General features: G+C 35.3%; 3 protein-coding genes across 4 annotated transcripts in view; 1 reads left to right on the top strand and 2 right to left on the bottom strand.

Moving 5' to 3' along the window:
• Positions 1-6,235, bottom strand: part of LOC122395262 (E3 ubiquitin-protein ligase MYCBP2) — a 316,312-nt gene extending 310,077 nt beyond the window's left edge. Inside the window, 20 exon segments of the mRNA XM_043392706.1 lie at positions 63-243; positions 319-545; positions 622-749; positions 821-1,264; positions 1,344-1,596; positions 1,674-1,870; positions 1,953-2,153; positions 2,253-2,387; positions 2,459-2,541; positions 2,600-2,765; positions 2,836-3,225; positions 3,310-3,511; positions 3,587-3,805; positions 3,886-4,053; positions 4,129-4,446; positions 4,516-4,718; positions 4,794-4,947; positions 5,014-5,256; positions 5,328-5,391; positions 5,884-6,235. Of these exon segments, the coding sequence (XP_043248641.1) occupies positions 63-243; positions 319-545; positions 622-749; positions 821-1,264; positions 1,344-1,596; positions 1,674-1,870; positions 1,953-2,153; positions 2,253-2,387; positions 2,459-2,541; positions 2,600-2,765; positions 2,836-3,225; positions 3,310-3,511; positions 3,587-3,805; positions 3,886-4,053; positions 4,129-4,446; positions 4,516-4,718; positions 4,794-4,947; positions 5,014-5,256; positions 5,328-5,391; positions 5,884-5,978 (4,071 nt within the window). The 5' untranslated portion in view covers positions 5,979-6,235.
• Positions 6,236-9,003: 2,768 nt separating this feature from the next.
• Positions 9,004-9,986, top strand: LOC122395430 (DNA-directed RNA polymerases I, II, and III subunit RPABC5). Its single transcript, XM_043393001.1, has 2 exons — positions 9,004-9,295; positions 9,661-9,986. Exons 1-2 carry the CDS (start codon positions 9,201-9,203, stop codon positions 9,767-9,769), a joined length of 204 nt encoding a protein of 67 aa, XP_043248936.1. The 5' UTR covers positions 9,004-9,200; the 3' UTR covers positions 9,770-9,986.
• Positions 9,987-10,129: 143 nt separating this feature from the next.
• The window catches only part of LOC122395429 (proton-coupled amino acid transporter-like protein pathetic), a 13,161-nt gene continuing 3,473 nt past the window's right edge, over positions 10,130-19,817 (bottom strand). For both annotated transcript variants that reach the window (XM_043392999.1, XM_043393000.1), the window contains exons 2-10: positions 13,662-13,704; positions 13,498-13,574; positions 13,310-13,408; positions 12,838-12,988; positions 12,626-12,747; positions 12,052-12,416; positions 11,800-11,983; positions 11,505-11,671; positions 10,130-11,409 (exon numbers count right to left, since the gene is read on the bottom strand). In XM_043392999.1, the coding sequence (XP_043248934.1) occupies positions 11,168-11,409; positions 11,505-11,671; positions 11,800-11,983; positions 12,052-12,416; positions 12,626-12,747; positions 12,838-12,988; positions 13,310-13,408; positions 13,498-13,574; positions 13,662-13,664 (1,410 nt within the window). In that variant the 5' untranslated portion in view covers positions 13,665-13,704 and the 3' untranslated portion in view covers positions 10,130-11,167. The remainder of the gene's footprint in view (positions 11,410-11,504; positions 11,672-11,799; positions 11,984-12,051; positions 12,417-12,625; positions 12,748-12,837; positions 12,989-13,309; positions 13,409-13,497; positions 13,575-13,661; positions 13,705-19,817) is intronic.

Below are 19,817 nucleotides of genomic sequence, written 5' to 3'. Positions count from 1 at the left end.
AAAACAGAATGATTTTTCGTGTGATTTTCGCACGTATAACAGCAGCAAATGTAAATACATACTTTGGTGACCGTCCTACTGAAATCTCTCTTTAATACATAAACCGGTTCAACTAAATCTCTTTGCCTGTTAGGAGCTTGGTTTTCGAGTGTAACAACTCGATACAATAATTGTGGTATTTGTCCAGCATTCACATCCGTTCCATTATTAGATCTTTTCGAAGATTTAAAGTAAAACATAACTCTAAAAAAATATTATACGGATTATAATCTACTCCAAACTTTAATTACTTCTAATAAAAATGAACATTTTACTAACTGATCTTCCGCCGTAACCATTCCTTGACCCCCAGATCCACAATCGCTGGAAGGACCAGTGACTTTAGCCCATGCAACATACCATCTGTTTGCTTGCAAAGAAATTGGTTCGTCAAATAAAATTGAGTACTTTTGTCTCGGCCCGCATTCATATGGTATTTCTTCAGATTCTGCTAAAAGTTCACCGTCATTTTCTTGATCTCCTCCGTCCATTCCAATATCAAAAAGCTGTAATAATAACATAACACGTATAACCACTTCAAGGCAATTCTTGAGATTTTAACGTGTAATAACAAATATTTACTTTTATTTTTGCCGTATATTCTCCACGGCCTCCAAACAAGCCATATCCACCAAGTAAAATATCAGTATCAGGCATAAATCTGATAGCCTCGATTGAATGACCAGAATAGCCCCAACCACCACCGTGACCTAAACATATACATATGCACTAATAAAAACAGCAAAATAAATAAACTTTTTTTTATCTTCTTTATACGCACTTTCAAACCTATTAACCGTAACGAAGTCTTCGTGACTGTATACTTTGCCATGCGTTGTTTGATTGCATTCGTTCTCTTCAATTATACACAAACTTTCATCTTGCGCTTGTGTGAGGGTATCCAAACAACCCAATAAATGCATCGCAGCTTGAGAACGCGTTACGAAGCAATTCGATACTACAGGCAATGCTAAGCCAGGACTAAGAATGGACACTTCTAAACCAGGAATCGTTCTAGTCTCCGTTGATATAATATTGTACAAACTTATTTCATTATTTATCGGATTGAAAGTCCAGATTACGTTATACAAAGGATCTAAGCATGCTGCGCAATTATTGAAGTCAACTTGATCTGTCCCGCTGTAACTATTACAAGTGCCATCCCTTTTGCTTATGACTAAACATTTGAACGAATTTGCTTGATCGTTTTGATGTGGAATTAATACTGAAACAATTTTTTTACAGTTAAGCATAAGTTGCAGTATAGTAATGGTGGTGCGATAATTTACAAAAGAATAACATACTTATGCAGTTTTTATTTGCCATAACAGTACTCCTTGTTAAACTAATAGAATTTATTTCATCAATTTTGACATATGTTTGATCTCCAGTCGCGCCAACCCATGTTGCCCGCCTACCCCATCGTGGACCGATATTTGGAACTATATTCGGAAAGCTATGCCACGGCTGTGTTCTATCGGAACGACGACTGGCTGGAGAAGTGGTATTTGAAGATTCGTTTTGTCCATTCCACCAACTCATGCCCAACTGTCCTTTCTGTGTATAAAAGATGTAAATATAAAAACATTATAATCGATCACCGCTAACAATCTAACTTTAAAAACAATACGAACTTGATAAGCTCCAAACGTAAATACTTCGCCCTTTGATGTAAGTACAACGGTATGATTACTTCCAGCGGCAACCTGCGTAGCTATTCCTGATAATTTTACGTGAACCGGTCCAGCGTGCGCTGCTAAATCTCCCACGCCTAATTGACCGTACGCGTTGCTTCCAAATGTGTAAACTTCGCCATTTTGTAAAAGCACCACTGTACGTAATGTACGACACAATTACTGTTAGTTCATTTTATAAATTTATTATGAAAATATAAACTATGTCTCTGCACATACCCGTGTGATGCAGACCACATGATACTTGAACCACGGGACTCTCGCTCGGTATAAGAACTCTAGCTGGCGGTATACTAGCAATTCTTGCTGCGTCGCCTCGTTCTATGTCGCTTCCTCCAACGGCTTCTTCGGTCATTAAATTGCTACCCAATCCCAGTGCCATTTTTCCAGGGCAACTTTTCTGTGCCACGCTCGGCCCAGCTATTTAATACAAAATTTATTGTTATATTAAATTTCACATAACTACGTTTAATTTTGATTTATATATACACGGTACACCTATTTTATGAAGACATCTACCCAATCTTTGATTATTCGGACCTTTCATCTTCATTCCATACTTTGCAGTGCTTGGACCTGCTTTGGTTCTCTGTCTCTGTTTTATTTCTCCCAAACGTCTTTGTAAATATTCCCGAAAATTTGAACTTATTCTACCTAAAATGCAGAGGTAACGCGTGAGAAAGTTCAAATGGCGTTTACGTAATAATTTGCGATTCAATTTTTACCGTTATTACAACTTTTCCTTGCACAAGTACGACAACATCCACATTCTGCACATCCGCTATCACCTTCACCGCATCCACATTCCCTAAAAATATATAGTTTAAATCTTTTGTACCTTTGTGAAACGTATTAGAGACACGTACTGGCCTGGATTCCGATCTGGGCGTACACCGCTCAAACACGATATACTGTAACCGGTGCATTCCCGACATATCGTGCAAACCATACAAACACGATGTCTCCATTGATGTTGGCCGGGAGGACACATCCTACTTATTTCTTCCCAATCTTCAGCAGGCTCTGCGACATCTAAGTACGAATATCAGTGTTACTCCATTATATCAAACGGAGAAATAATAACTTTATCGTATGTAATTACCTTCTTCGGTTACTAGAAGTTCATCTTCTGCTGTACCCATTTCCATAGCTACCACGGTGGTATCCTTATTAATAGTGTGGACAGTTGTGAAATCTCTACCACACTGCCCTTTATTGTTGATACCAAATGTATATAAATGACCTTTGTTAGTTAATGCCGCGGCGTGAGCTTTTCCTAACGAAACGTGTATAATAAAGACATCTTTGAGATCAGTAACTATTCCAGAACTTGGGTCACTGTGCAATGTATCTTTGCCAAACATTAACAAAGAACCCTCTTTTGTGACTAAAGCCGTCGATCCATTATTACAGGCAGCATCCACAATGAATTGACCTTCTACTTTTGCTATCTTTTTTGGTTTAACTGGCTTAGATTGACGGCGAATTTTGTCTAAAAATAATAAATATGCATTATTTTTAGAAAAGTTTCGAAACGCCTAATTAATTTTATATTACAAACTCATAATGCACTCACTACTATCGCCGTCTTCTCCGCGTCTGGCGGTACCGGCAAACAAAACTGAACCATCTTCTAGGATCATAACAATGTGTTGACCATCGTGGCCGGCTGCAAAATTTACAAGTCTTGGTCCTTTTCCAACGGTCAATTCCACCCATCTGTTAGGCCTTGTGTTCCTTTCCTTCCCAAGAGAGGTTCCTTTTCCACTATATAGTACCTTAAAAATATAATATAAGATGTGTTTCACAATAAAATAAAATGTTAAACACTTCAAAGGTATTTTATTATTTACTTTTCCAGACACGGTTTTTAATACAGCAAATTCCTTTCCTGCCGTAACGGTAGCAATTTCATCATCACAGCCTGTATTTAAAGTGTGAACAACTTGTTCTTCGTCAAAAGCGGCATATCCAAAAACGTCTACACATTTTCTTGCTAATTTTAGTGGCAACTCTGATGCAACTGTTACTGGATTACTTAACGTGTTTATTGTTCTAACTACAAAACCATCCTGTTAAAATGAATAAAAATTGATGTTATATACCAAAGTATTAAAAGTTTTAACATAACTGATTAATATGAGTAACTAACGTCTTTTCCAGCTGTTATCATTCCTAAACATTCGCCGTCAGAAAACATAACAGAAGATGACCAATCACGACCCTCTAAAACAGCAATTCCTGTGACTACAAGAGTTTCTGCATCGATAATTAGTAATTCGCTCTGTTTTCTCGGTGTGCATTTAAAGTACAATGTATTCTAAAAAAAAAACAAAAATTGTCAAGAAAACGTTTTTATATTTGCGTAGTAAAGAACAGATTTTAATTAACTGACATTTGCATAACCAAGCCAACCCGTTTCTGATGGGTAAAAGTCTGCCTTCTGAATGTACACATGACCCCAAATGGTTCCACCATGACCACTACCAATCTTCAATAATCCTCTACTTGTATGTAGATACAGGTACTTTCCATCGCTCACAAAGCTTCTTCCATTCAGAATTATATTATTTATATCATTTGGTAACTTAAGCGTAGAAGTATAAATCTTAGAACATTTAGGAACTCCATATGTAATCCAGTCTGGTCGCGCTAGTTTTCCGAGTAAAACAGCTTGTACACTTCTTTGTAAGGATGTCAATACACATGGCATCTATGGCATATAAATTATAATGTCAAATACCAAAAAGATAGAACAAATTAATACAGGAAGAATAATTACTTGGATATTCTGAACTGCTAATGCTCTGGGACACATGAGTAAAGCAGCTGTTGCTGCCAACAAACGACCAGTGTCACCTCTAACAACCACAAGACTCAATAAACAGGCACAGGCAACAGCAGTCAAATGACTACCGTCATTGGCCGCTGCTGATTCAGGGCCATGTGAAGTTGCAAGATCCAACAACAGATCAAAAAGTGGATCTATAAAAAATCGAAAATTTGTGGAAAACCAAAAATTTTTAATTCTTTAAAAAAAATAATGATTCTATGTTTTACCAATAACATCATCTGGTTCAGATTTGAGGCCTTCAGGAAGTTGTCCTTGTAATATATCCAGTAAAGCCGATAATGCTTTCGTACATAGAAGAGGTTCAATTGTTCTACTTTCCCGCATTAATGTGAAAACACTTCTTAAACCAATACCTACAATCTGAAGATGTTTGGATTTAAACAAAATTCTTATTGTATATACGTACAATAAGCCCCCCTTTAGTACCTTTGGTAAGCTCTGTATAGTTGATATCCTATCTTCATCATCGCTTTCTGTATCAATAGTTTCACTAAGCTCTGGTGGTGATGGAGAATTACAATTTGATGCTCTATAAACTTCATTTGTTGTCTTAGCATACCTTTCCAAAATAGCACTTCTAACACTAGCAAATACAGCAAATGCAGAAGCATTGCAAGATAATTCTATTTCTGGTGGATTATTGTAATTTAAGTCTCCGCTTAAATCAATCTACAAGTATTGAAAATCTAAGTAAAATCAGATTATAAAACATGTACAAAGATACGAGCAACAGATAATACCTTTTTCTTGTCCCTCTTACGTATAGATTTATTTTTTTTACATTTTCTCCATTCCTCTTTATTCCTAAAAATTAAGATACGCAATCTAATATTTAAAACTAACACGATATAATAAAAAAAATGCTATATGTTTACATTTATAAAAATAAACGTCATAATAACAGCAACAATAATTTTGTACATTTATCAAAAACAATACTGTGTTTAAATATTATGTTTTTATGGATTTTCACATTTAATAAATACAAATAACTGAAAACATTGAACATAGCATGTTTGAAAAATCAGTTTCTTATTTACACGAGAACTGTCAAACTGACAATCTCTAAAGCATAGGTAAACTTCAATAAACAAACTATTTTAGGTTACTTCGAAAACTTAAGATATTTATCATATATTTGAATGGTGTTGTAATTTTGATCAGCATAATGTGTAACAATAAGAATAAGTTATCGCATATTTTATCATAATTATTGAGTTTGATAAATGACAGATGAAGTCACCGCCAAAAGCGTCAAGTAAACAAAGCTTGAAGGAGGTTATACGCGTTTCGCACCTCTGTGCCTCGGCGATGCTTTTGAAGAGGTCATAAAAACATTTCACGTAATTCTCCGGTTCGGGCATCAATCTTTCGTGGTCCCCAGACACCATGTTGTGCACAAAATTTTCAACGTACGAATCACCAATTCATTTTCGTAATACTATTGATCGTTGACATTCTCCTGCCTTCCCCATGTGATTGCATCGCACGGTTTATAAAAAGGGCCATTCGATGATTTGTATGAAAGTATTTATTTGCTTGACCTGCGGTTTCAAATTCACAGGCGACAGGGCAGCTTAATGACGTGTTACTTTTGTAATATTCGAAAACGGCCAAACATTTGCCTTTGATGTATCTTAAGAAATTCGTCTTGAAAGTACCAGACTCAATTCTGCGCGATCCGGCCACACTGCGCGCTACGAACGACCGCGTTTCAAATTCTCAAACCGCACTTCTCGTGCTTCGTTCGACTTGATAGACGCTATCAAATTATTCCGGAATAATAGTTTCGATGATTTCGGGCTTGCACGATGCATTATTATAGACAATCGATTGCGAAAGAAAAATACGTCGCTAGTCAAGCTATTGCGTTGAATTTAAAATAATTGAGTCGGGACCCAAATCATTCGGCTTGGTCAAATACTTTTAACGGCATTCACGATGCAACAGGCATAGTATTCCTAGGAAAGAGATTCGCAAATTCACTATTATCAGGCGGCAGACAGGTGTCCGAAAGAAACTGCCCCTCCACTTACACACACTAATGCATAGCCACCTTGTATATGAGTTCTGGTGCTTGTATATGTTTAGTATTAATTGGTCCTACTTAAACGTACGCTTGTATTTCGCTAGTATCCAACAGACATAGCGCTTGTTTCTTTATTTTATGACGTAGATACTTATAGTGACCACTAGTAATAATAACTATACATTTATACATACAGGGTGTTCGACCACCGCTGGGAAAAATTTTAATGGTAGATTCTAAATGCCGAAATAAAACGAAAATCAAGAATATCAATTTCTTGACTGAGGCTTCGTTAAAAAATTATTAAAAAATTAAATTAAAAAATTTCAAATCATTCTGAAAAAATTATTTGCGACTGCAGGGATCAATTGCAATCATTTTTGGTCAATAGACATACCCTCAAAATCCTAGGCACTTTCTAGAAAAAAATTCGAGAAGGTATGAAATTTGTCGACAAAATTAAAAAATTTCAAATCGTTCTGGATTGATTCTATGCTTGCGTTTCCTTAAGACGTGAATGACAACCGACCGGGGTCACTTTGCCCCGAAAAACAACTAATACTACGCACAAACACTGAAACTACCGGCCGCATTGCACGCGACCAACAAAATTCCTGGAAAGATAACAAGGTAAGGTATCCACCAACGCTCGCGAATTGGGGAGGCGTTCCGCCGTCGGAATAGCTTTTATTTCGAACAGAAACGAAATAAAAATGCATTAAAGTACATGAACGATAATTATAATTAAGGATTAATTAAATCCAAACTGTATTACAAGAAATCGTAATTAAATTCAGAGAGACATGTTGATAATTAACACCGAACGAATGTTAGAGAAATCGCGCGAAACCCGATTCCGATTCAATTTATAGTAGCAACGTATTAATATTACACGAAAGTACCGTTAGAGAGTAAACGAGTGTAGTAACAATGATGAAGTATCAACAGATTAGAAATTTGTACCTCGTTAATAGCGAAACACCGACAGGTCTCGATAAGTCTCGACACGTCTTTTCACGCCAATTTTTACAGGCGAAATGGCGCCCCCTCGCTGTACCTCGCGAATTGGGGAGGAGTTCCGCCGTCAGAATAGCTCCTTTTCGAATCCTAATAAGAGACTGTAACAGAAACGAAATAAAAATGCATTAAAGTACATGAACGATAATTATAATTAAGGATTAATGAAATCCAAACTGTATTGCAAGAAATCGTAATTAAATTCAGAGAGACATGTTGATAATTAACACCGATCGAATGTTAGAGAAATCGCGCGAAACCCGATTCAATTTCTGCCACGATTCCGATTCAATTTATAGTAGGAATGTATTAATATTACACGAAAGTACTGTTAGAGAGTAAACGAGTGTAGTAACAATGATGAAGTATCAACAGATTAGAAATTTGTACCTCGTTAATAGCGAAACACCGACAGGTCTCGACAAGTCTCGACACGTCTTTTCACGCCAATTTTTACAGGCGAAATGGCGCCCCCTCGCTGTACCTCGCGAATTGGGGAGGAGTTCCGCCGTCAGAATAGCTCCTATTTCGAATTCTAATAAGAGACTGTAACAGAAACGAAATAAAAATGCATTAAAGTACATGAACGATAATTATAATTAAGGATTAATTAAATCCAAACTGTATTGCAAGAAATAGTAATTAAATTCAGAGAGACATGTTGATAATTAACACCGATCGAATGTTAGAGAAATCGCGCGAAACCCGATTCAATTTCTGCCACGATTCCGATTCAATTTATAGTAGGAATGTATTAATATTACACGAAAGTACTGTTAGAGAGTAAACGAGTGTAGTAACAATGATGAAGTATTAATAGATTAGAAATACGTACCTCGTTAATAGCGAAACACCGACAGGTCTCGACACGTCTTTTCACGCCAATTTTTAGAAGAGGAATGGCGCCCCCTCGCTGTACCAACCAACGCTCGCGAATTAAGTGGGGAGTGGGGGAGACTCCGATGTCCCGCGAAGTTTATATTTCGAAAACGGATAAGGATACCTTAGGTAGAAATCGCGGATACAGAAAAAAAGATGAAAACAAGGCGAAATACAATCGGTGCTAATTCGAACCTTTCGTCTTATGACATAGCGCGACCGTCTTAGATATATTTCGACAAGTTTACTTTCCGTGAAGTGTTTTCCTGGAATTACAGCCCTTCCCGGAACCACGACCAACGCTTATCTCTTATTGCTGAAAACACAAGGTTAGTGTCGCGAAAGAGAAACGTTCTCAACGACTGTGAATATTTATTTACGGTAGCTATTTCGTTAGACACATAAGTACTTACGTATGTAGATCGAAAATTAAAAATGCCTCACGTAGATGTGTCTGTGTATTAGTATGCGTAAGTGGAGGGGCAGTTTTCTTTGAGCATCAGTTGGCAACTGGCAGTTGCCTGCATTACCAGTGGTGCTGTCTAATAATATTGTGTATAGGACGCATTCGAAGACGAACAAATTCGAATGTTTCTATTTATTCGTTTGTTATTGCGAAGATTAAAGTGTATAACAGCAAACGCGTCAACGTGAATTTAAAAAATCCTGTTCAATAAAATTCGCAACAATGATCATACCCGTACGTTGTTTTACCTGTGGGAAAGTCATCGGTAATAAATGGGAAGCATACCTTGGTTTACTACAAGCAGAATACACGGAAGGGTAATTAGAATTATTATAACATACTAAAACTTCTAAACTAAATAAAATACCATGTGTATCATGCAATTTGTGGACAACGTTTACATTACGAAAAAACCTAACCTCAATTCGCAGAATACTTTACAATACTGAAATGTTTAAACATAAATCGCAATGTAGTTCAATATTCTTAACAATAAAATAAAGAACAGTTTTCTATGTGTACATTTCTATATTGTTAAAGGTACATTATATACTATTTTTTAAAACTTATACAGTGGTCCAAAAAAGTCTTTATACCACTGTCTGTATTGAAGTAATATACATCAAAACATGTTGGATATGATGCAATTACTTATGTTCCGTATGGTACATGTATGTTGCAGAGATGCTCTTGATGCTTTGGGATTAAAACGATATTGCTGTCGCAGGATGCTCCTTGGGCACGTGGATTTAATTGAAAAACTTCTGAATTATGCACCATTAGAAAAGTAAATGTTTCACAAAATTCTTATTTCCATATTTCATACTAATATATATATATTGCTACATAATTGTTTGAATTAATTAAACAAATTCGTACAATTCTAAAACAAAATATGTATGTACATATCGGAACTATATAAATAGTCTAGAAATGGTGTTATTTTCCTCTTGCAAATGATTACACCACACTCTGAATTTTATATGTAGAACTAGGAGAAATAAAATACACAAGCTATAATGTAAAATGATTTGTATTTTATGATTGCATTTCTTTCATTTTTGTCATCTTAAAAATTTTTAACATGTGTATAAAAAGTTGATAAGTTTACAAAAAGTTTATAAATAAAAATTGCTTTCAAAAATGTTGTGTTTTTATTTTGAAAATATGTATTCACATTAAATGCAACATAGAAGAGTGAAACATTTTATACACTGTATTACATGTACAGAACATGCAACAGGAACTTACTGTAGATATAGATTTGTATACATAGAAAATTTTTCTTATAAAGATTTCAAATATTACAAGGATACTTTATTACATACTGGTAGTTTATGTCATTATCTTTGAAATATAGAAGGTTATACTTTAAGATTTGGTTCTTTAAGTTGTAGAGCCAGCTACACAAAGCATTTGATTACTATTTTTTAAATAAGAAGCATAAATATGGACGTAATAAACTTTTGTATATCATTCAATCTTGATTTTAAATAAATCACATAAATTCGAGGCATCGCTAAATATATTTTGCATTAGACAATTTTAAACTACCTTTGTCAACGAAATAAAATATTTTTTCATTTTAATTACTTATTTTTATTTTACTGTTCAAATGTAAAAATAATTGAAATACTGCCAATGTTTCTCAGTCTATGTCTTTCTCAGATAAGATAAAATTGATTTTACATTAACTGCTAAGAGCAAAATAAATCGTTACTTACACCTTCAAATTAATTTGCCACTTGATATGTTCGTAAGGATTAAATTTTTTCATATAACCTTCACTGACATTATTCGTTGTATTTTATAAATCATTTGTGCGTAGACATAATTTTAACTACCGTTCACCGAATGTCGGTTTCTCAGTTCTTATTTGTACAACAACCAAAATAACATTTGTTATTGTAACAAATAATTCTTTTCATCTTACTAGAGCACTTCATGTAGGCACATAAATAGCAATTAAATTTCTGATAGAAATATTCGTGTACCACACATCTGATGGAAGTTATTGCAGTTGGTGTTTCTGAATCTTTAGTATTTTAAAATTTGTATGATTGTCTTTCGTAACTATCAGAATTATCAGATACTTATTACGTTAGACTCTATGAAGTGGTTTCCAAACATTTTTAGTTTGGAATACTGGAATATGTACATGTCTATTTATATATGTATAGGCAACAGTTTTAGCCATATGCTGCTATAATTTGTATTAACGCGCTGCGAGATCCAAATATTAAAGCCATGAGACCAATGATACAAATAACGATGTTCTTTAACGCTACCCAATGGCATGGGCCGAAACCAACGTCCCAGTAAGTTACAGTTTCGACGAACACGGGAATTAAAAGTCCCAAAATGGAAAAGCAAAATGCACCAATCAGTCCAATGAAAGGTTCGATATTTGGCAAAATCACAGCCAACAGAACTGCAACATACAAACACATGTTATTAATAATACGAACATCGGATACTCTTATTAAAGTCGTTATTAACGTATCAATCAAAGAACTGAATGCATACCTGCGCCTGTAACCATAACTGTTCTCAAAATATAATTTGCTAATAGTGGCTTTTTCTGGAATCTATGCTTTATACTGTTCCATGCAATATCAAGACAGACGTAGAATTGTAAACCAAACGTGCAATAAACTGCAAGAGGTATTAAAATCTTGACAATTTGGGCTGGTCTGAAACAACGTATTTATTACAGATCGATTGATATACCACCTAAATTACCATAACATAATTTTTTTTTATTACGTTCTAAAACGTGCAAAGTGGCCAATTATTAATATTTTACTGTTATAACACTTACATTTCTTCCGTCGGGAAATTTAACGTGATAATGTCCATAGTATTGCTCTGGTATTTTATGTAACCCAAAAATCCCAGTAAAATGTATATAAGGGTAACCCCAGACATTCCTTTGTTGAGAACGCCGCAAATACCGACGAAGTGCTGCGGTGTTTTCATATTATTTTCTAGTGGCATTACAACGCCTAGAAAGAGACTAATTAAGTAACATTCCCCTTTCTTAATTAAACATTCGAGGTAAAGTAAATAGTACCTATTGCTTCCATTGCAAAAATAGTAATGCTGAAGAACCGTGGAAAGTTCTCGATAGGCGCGAATAAAGGCACATCCGATAGCGGTGGGAGATCCCAGACCAAATAATAAAAAGTTATTCCTAAACCTGTTCCCATGAATATATTGGCGATCATAGAAACAGGCGCGAGGTATTTTAAGTTAGGTATCCAGCTGAGTAGTATCATAGGGACCAGCAAACATGCTGTCATTAACCTGATACTAAACTGGCCAGCCTCAGGATCTTTGTAATGTTCAATGATTTGTTTGAAGTTTGCTGCAACGATAACTGTATACAAACTGCAAGTGCCAAAGTACGTTGCAAATAAACTAATCTGTATGAGGTACCTGCGAACAAAATTAATTGAATATTACATGGTTGCCATTTATAAACGAAGTTCATGCCTACTTTTCAAGTTTTCTGTCTTTTTGGGGAAACGCGGGTGCTGTTTGATTCTTTACTGGAGCTTTTGCCATGTTAATTCTTCTTCAACGTATTACGATATCACTAACGTTAGTACATTACACTTGAATATCATTGTCATTGGGAATTGTACCTCATTGGCTTTGAAAATTTCCTTGTCCATTCCGGCCCCGTAGCAAACGCTACTTCGGCTACGTCGGCGAAGCTCATTTCTGTGCGCCGCGTTTTGTGATAAAGAACGTGCGCGCATTTTACCTAAAGTATTACGAATTTTATTAATATTATTCGGTCAGGCGTTCAATTAGTATCTTAATCGTTGTATTTAATATCCTGACGCTTATTTACCAAAATATATGCGCAATGTGTGCAGACAAATGCCACAAGAATCGTTGCAAATACACCAACGAGGAGACCAGCATTTTTAAAAGCCATTGGCATGGACAATATACCCGTCCCAAGCGAGGCTTTCAGTAAATGCGTTAATGTGTCGCAGTCGCTGAATAAAAACAAGATAAAACTTTAATTGATGATGACTTTTCCACATTTATGATTGATATTAATATCTATGGGTGACTTGGATCAAGCCAAGAACTTCTTTCGATTTAAAACAGGACGTTAATATAAAACGAGATCCTACAATTAGAAACTCTAATTGTTTTGTCGTACATACGAACATAGGTGTGTATGTAAATCGATTTAGAATTAATGGAAACGTTCATTACGGACTATCGAAAAAGATAATCGGCACAAATAAAGATGCGAAGGTCAGATACGTTCTAAAATAGGCATCAATTTACTATATCGATCGCATGCTTACGTCGTTGGATTATCAACTTTTCGTTCGCTAAAGGGATCGAAAATCTTCCCGTCTCCTTGTGCTGCTTCCACATCTCGTGGAACAACTTGTACTTTGTATCTGCAATGAACATAAAGCATTAACATTCGTCATATTAAAATTTGAATTTCTGAAAATAGTACGTAACAGATAAAATTAATAAATCTTACTTGGTTAATACGCCATCTTTCATGTTAGACCCATCTTGGGGCAAGAAAGTGTCCATTTCCGTAGGCGGTTTGTTATCCTGCAATAAAAGCATTTAAATACAATTTCACAAAAATTTATCAAATAAAGATGATTATTATTATTATATAATTTTATCGAAACATACCATTTTGTTGTGTTTGTGGTTTTCTGTATCTAAGATGAATGATCTGCAACAAGAAGGAAATCGACTTCTTTAAACAACAGCGATAATATAAATAAAAAAATGAGGGATATAGATTTAAAATGATTTACAATAATTCGAGTACTATGTATCTACCCAATCTATTGTTAAATACTGCAGTGACTGATAAAGCGACTGATAAACAGTACTATAACTTTTGTCTTACATATTATTATCATTGTAGCCTTTTAATAGCTACACTTTGATTTACAACGTATAATTATACGTATCGTTGTTATCAAAACATTGATTCGTTAATCAATTACACTGTGCAGGCAATTTAATTAAAGCATATTAAACGTAGACATTTTTGTAATTGACTTTGTAGCAATATACCCGAGGCGTCGATTAAAATCATCACGTGTTAATTGTTGTCGCGCCTGCGAAGGCATCAATCTAACTCGATGGTTGCCATTGATTGATAGGTGGAAATTATTTATTCACGGATAGCTCCAACGCATATATCAAGTAAAAAATAGGTTTCGAGCCGCGAATTTGCATAAGACAATTAACATAGCATGTAATGCACTCGCACAAATGAATTTTAATTTCGAGTAAAAACATTTCCAGTAAAGTATAGGAAGGAAATCCCACGTGGAACAGAAAGAATTCAATTTATTTCCGTGAACAGAAAGTGCGCCGTACTTGGGGTACATTACTGTAATAAGATACTTAGCTAGTGGCCTGATAAATTCTCGTTCATCGAACATTACGTTTCTCATTACCTTATACATATTGCTATATCCGTCGATAAACCGTGCATAATCTAACTTCGTCAAGATACCCCTTTGGCATCGGTTACGTAAAACAGAACATATTGAGAGACTGCGTTCAACTTTAAGACTTTGGCCTTGCGAATTGCGGGTCTGCAAGTAATAAATGTGCACATTGCGAAACTACGGGTATCGGTAACGGTGAGAAAAACTGCTATAATTATGTAAACGATGTTTCCATTAGCAACTATCCTTACAACAATGTAAACAGAGCCCACGTGCAGTAACTTCGGTCAACAGTAGCTATAATTAAAGTTTTGGTTGCACTGATAGCGATTTGCTTAATTTATTTTTCATTTGTTCGAATAATAATAGAAAGGTAACGTTTCGAATCGAACAATTGTAATATATTACATTTTGACCTATTTGTTGTGGCTATTTTTGCAATATTATCATTATACTAACATAACATGGTCGGTGCAAAACTGCAATCATTTTCTTGAACCGTTAGACGTCTACCTAGGTGGCTAGACATTTGAATGGTGAAATCTCAGTGTCAATAAACTTGAAGGCACACTTTATCAATGCATCTCATTTATGACAAAATTGTCGCTTATTTTATTAATTTAGATCTTTTTTTAAATATACAATGTTAGCTGTTTAATGTGTACAATTTTTCTGTGCATCATATGAAACTTGGTTAAAGATAAGTTCAATGACATAGAACACAATAATGTTTAAAATCACACCAAATCAGAAATGACATTCTCTGTAAACGAACAGCTTTTATCACATTGGATTTATTTATTAATACGTATACACAGTGTTGCAAACGACCATTATAGCAAAAAGCCACATAATGACGCATGGGTGTATTAGGTTTCAAAATTATCATCAATAAAAATAACTTCGATAATTAATCTAACTGGTTTCAAATTCTAAACACGATTGATAAAGTATGCAGCAAGGAATATTCCGACTCGTCTCTTCAAAAAGTTAATCATAGTCGCATAGTTGTTGCATGATGGACTCCAATTAATTTTCTTGTGTCTACAATTTTCGCAGAGTGACATTTTGGTTCCTACCCTCGCTAGAAAAAATGTTTATATAACATTATAGTTGATGACATGTTAACCTCAATGTGCGCTTGAGAAATTGAAATAATGATATTATAAAGTGTATGTAGAGATCTCATAGTTCAATACTTGGAGTTTGATGCTTTCAAGTCACGACCCCAACCTTTGAGACCGTACATACGCATTAATACCACTGTATATTTTTTCTAACAAAAAAATCACTAGACTAAACTCATCACGCACAATTTTATATAATTGACATTACTTATAATCAGTGGATCTACGAAATACGTAATTAACGATGTAAAAGATGACGTTTAAAAAATACGAAACGCATTCCATATTACAATAATATAAATATACTATTATTTAACATTGTCCGTAAATAGTTCCTTCGACAATTAGCCATTGGATAATTTGTCACTGCGATCAATGAAAGACTCTTTGTTTCCTAATTTTTTATTGTTAAAATGCGCTTCGTTGTTCTCGTCGAACAAAGAATGGTACTGTTAACCTCAGTTGTCTCGTCTTTTTTCGTGAACATGCACAAAGCACAACATTGAAATCTATCTCGCTTTTCGATGATATTTCTCAATGACGTTAAAAAGGAAAATATAATGGTATCTTGTCAATAGATTCATGAAGTATGCGATCCATCGTTCAGTACTCTGACCCGTTTACCGACTTTCGACTCTATAATTAGAGTATTAAAGCGGGAAATTTAAGAAAAGTCTCAAATCTCGAATGGCAGCTAGTTAAACTTAGACATTTATTTTGGTGTAGCATTACGTAAATTCGTTTATTTGGGGATTCTTCTTACATAATTAAAAATCCAGTACTTGGCAGTTTTCTTGAAAGGTTAAAAAATGCATGGAAATATCCGTCTTCAATATTTTATTATTTACGAGCTAATTATTACGAGTTAATAAACGACAGCACGCGATAATTAAAAAGAAAATGTGTTCGTGTAGACATCTGACAATCATCGATCGTACCTAATGGATACGTGCGCAGCATCTAAATATAGTACAAAACAGTCTTGGAATTTTCAGCATTATCTGGACCCAATAACATTTCGCGATTACGGAAACGAATAACATTTTCTATCTTGTATTCGATAAGCGACTGCAGAAGTTATATATCAATCATACTTAAATTTTCACCAATCATAACGAACGATTTATTGATTAATACTTGTCAGGATATTCGATTGAAATCTTATTCGTCATTGATCGTTCATGGTTAAGGCGACGACGCGTGAACCCGGTAGGGCAACTTCGACTCGCGACATCTGGTCAAATTACATGTAAATCACGCATTTATCATGCGGGAAGTCTGCGCACTAGTAGGAGAAACATTAACTACGCGAGTTTCTGTATCGCTTGTGCTCTTATCTATGGTATATTTCGAAATTATTCGTTACTGTCGTACTTTGTCAGAAACCTAATATATTTATTGCACGACAGATATTTGTACTTGAAACTTGCCATTGTCCTTGCATTGGCACAAAGGTCAATATCGTAAACTGGAAACTATCTGTTTTAGATAATCCGTGTTGCCGTTGATCGCTCTCTACTCGGCAATCTGAACCGCTTCAACGTTTCTTCGTAAGATAAACGTATTGTCTCGCTTTGCACAAAACAACTGAAACGGTACGAGATTAAATCGTAAGTTATTTTATGTTTATATTATAGTAATAGAACAACTACGTCTTTTCAACCTGTAAAAAATTGGCATAAATCGAAGTTGTGGCTTGCAAACGTAAAATAACTGGCATGGTGCCGTAAAAACACACGTGCTTGGCTATTCTTCGTGTGCGATCGTGACTGCGTTCGAAAACGACCCGAGGCGCCACGTTGAACAATACAATAACGTAATTGCATTCGTCGCAGAAGTGCCAATTAGGTTCATACGAATTATTATTCCTTTCAGTTATTGTGCACTTCGTTGCTGGAATTACTAATAAAGACGGTTTCTGCGGAATTACGAAATTGCATCAGTACGAACGATCCGAAGAAAAAAATTATAAGAATCGAGAATTTAAGATATAACGTTACGTAGTGTGTCAATAATCTTCCCCGTCGTGCTGCGATCTATGGCTACAAGTATACAGGGTAATTACAAAATAACAACAAATTCATAGCCATAGTTTTTAGCTCGAGATTAAAGAAAAAATTCTAACGTTCGATCGAGAATGTTAACGTTGTATATTATCAATTCAAAAACAGAACTTGTTTCGCCCTATTTTTATTTTTGTACTTCCTGATGTAGATACGAAAATACTGTAATTATTATACAGGGTGTTCGGCTACCCCTGGGAAAAATTTTAATGGGGGATTCTAGAGGCCAAAATAAAACGAAAATCGAGAATACCAATTTGTTGATGGAGGCTTATTAATAATTAAATTCAAAAATTTCAAATCGTTCTGGAAAAATTATTTTCGGTTGCGGGGGTCAATTACAATCATTTTTGGTGAATAGACATACCCCCGAAATCTTGCGCATTTTCTAGAAAAAAATTCGAGGTGTGAAATTTTTCAACGGGAAAAAAAAATTTCAAATCGTTTTGGAAAAATTATTTTCGGTTGCGGGGGTCAATTGCAATAATTTTTGGTGAATAGACATACCCCCGAAATCTTGCGCATTTTCGAGAAAAAAATTCAGTACTGACGGAATTTTAAACGTTAATAACTTTTTAACGAAGCCTCCATCAACAAATTGGTATTCTTGATTTTCCTCTTATTTTGGCCTCTAGAATCACCCATTAAAATTTTTCCAAGGTATGGCCGAACACCCTGTATATACAATGATTCATTAATTTAAACTTCAAAAGAAAAAATGAAAACTTCTATTTATTCATTCGTTTTCTGTTTATCCTCGTTAAAGGGTGACCGAAAAGGTTAGAATCACAGAACATAACTCGAGTGTATAATTGAATGTTTCACGCGACCGCGTCCGAGCTGCAAGCGATCCAGCCTTAACGATTTAATTTCATTTGCTTGTCGCTTGAGATGTGAGAATATATTGCAAATTCGATAGTGTCGGTGGTATCATTAAAACAATCGACCTTGATCATTATTACACTGTAACGCGATACAGTTCCACACAAGAATATGAAATATGGTTAAGGTGGTAATTTCTAAGCACGTACGCGTCAAACCAGTCATCACGGCGACGAGTACTCGCGGTCTCTTGCGCACCTGTCTCGAGTAAATGAAATATATAAAGAACATTATGTAATCGCGGTGTTTGCTCTTACATTGATAGCGAGCCACAAGCGGCGAAATACCGCTTCTGAATTTTTTCTTTATTCTCAGCCGCCACCGACTGGCATAAAATCAGATAAGACTAACTATCATAGGCGTTTATACTGTCGATTCTCGCAATCCACATTGGAATTAATCCTTAATCTATCCTCGTTGAGGCTACAATTACCGGGGTGAGTGTTAAGTTGAAAATTAGGTCGTTCAACTTTCAGAGTTAACCTTTTCTTAATTGCACTTAACCCTCGGACTACGAACCGCCGCAATACTTGCACACACAGTAGAATCCTGTGTGAAATCTGTTTCACAGCAAAATTACTTCTGTACGCTAATTGGGAGTTGTAAGTCAGATCCTTGCATTCCGTTCGCACCATTATTTCGATCCTCGATGGGTTTCAAAATGTATGGGAATTGTTAAACTTCTAGTTTCGAATTCCTTAGGGCGGATTTAAAAATTGCGCGCCTTTTCGTTAGGGAATCGTACAAGCTAAGCCAAACAAGATTCTTATGTTCTGAACTGTCAACACGGAAACACAGTTCGAGCATTTCGACGCGAAGAATGTACAGGGAGAGAAAAAAGTAACAAGGTAAACAGAACGCGACGCGACTCTGAAATAAACACAGTGGTAACGAACAGGTCATCGATTGCCCAGCGTCTGTCGTCAGAGGGTTAATGAACAAATTCTTGACTAATCTTAGAGAGAAAATCTTTGAAGATTTGATCACTCTGTAAGCAGAGAATTGCAGAGAGTGGAAAATACCGAAATTGTTTATTTAATTCATATCTAGGTGTGTTTACAAATAAGAAGATAATGTTATTGCTACCGAGCCGCAGGCTCGAGTATCACGAGATTCACGAGTCATTGGAAATATAGTTACTGACAATAATTTACGATAATTCCTTGTCGACGGAAGTTCTTATCGATACAATTGTTTTGTTGACCTGTGTCAACGGACGTGCATCAATGTGTCTCAAGAAACATCTTTAATCTAAGTTTCACCAGCTTTGCAACCAATTTAGTTTTTTGGTATGAAATTTAAGTGCAA

This window comes from Colletes gigas, unplaced genomic scaffold (assembly GCF_013123115.1).
Source record: "Colletes gigas isolate AHSC1104 unplaced genomic scaffold, ASM1312311v1 Colletes_gigas_Sc00005, whole genome shotgun sequence".
In the NCBI taxonomy this organism is placed as follows: Eukaryota; Metazoa; Arthropoda; class Insecta; order Hymenoptera; family Colletidae; genus Colletes; species Colletes gigas.
The sequence above is the reverse complement of the archived record's forward strand: the minus strand, read 5'-3'. Positions and strand labels throughout refer to the sequence as shown.

Excerpts from the sequence above, each read along its gene's own strand:
- LOC122395430 (XM_043393001.1), top strand. The coding sequence starts at position 9,201 with ATGATCATACCCGTACGTTGTTTTACCTGTGGGAAAGTCATCGGTAAT. Across the intron at positions 9,296-9,660 it reads CAAGCAGAATACACGGAAGG|AGATGCTCTTGATGCTTTGG; the intron begins GTAATTAGAATT and ends TGTATGTTGCAG.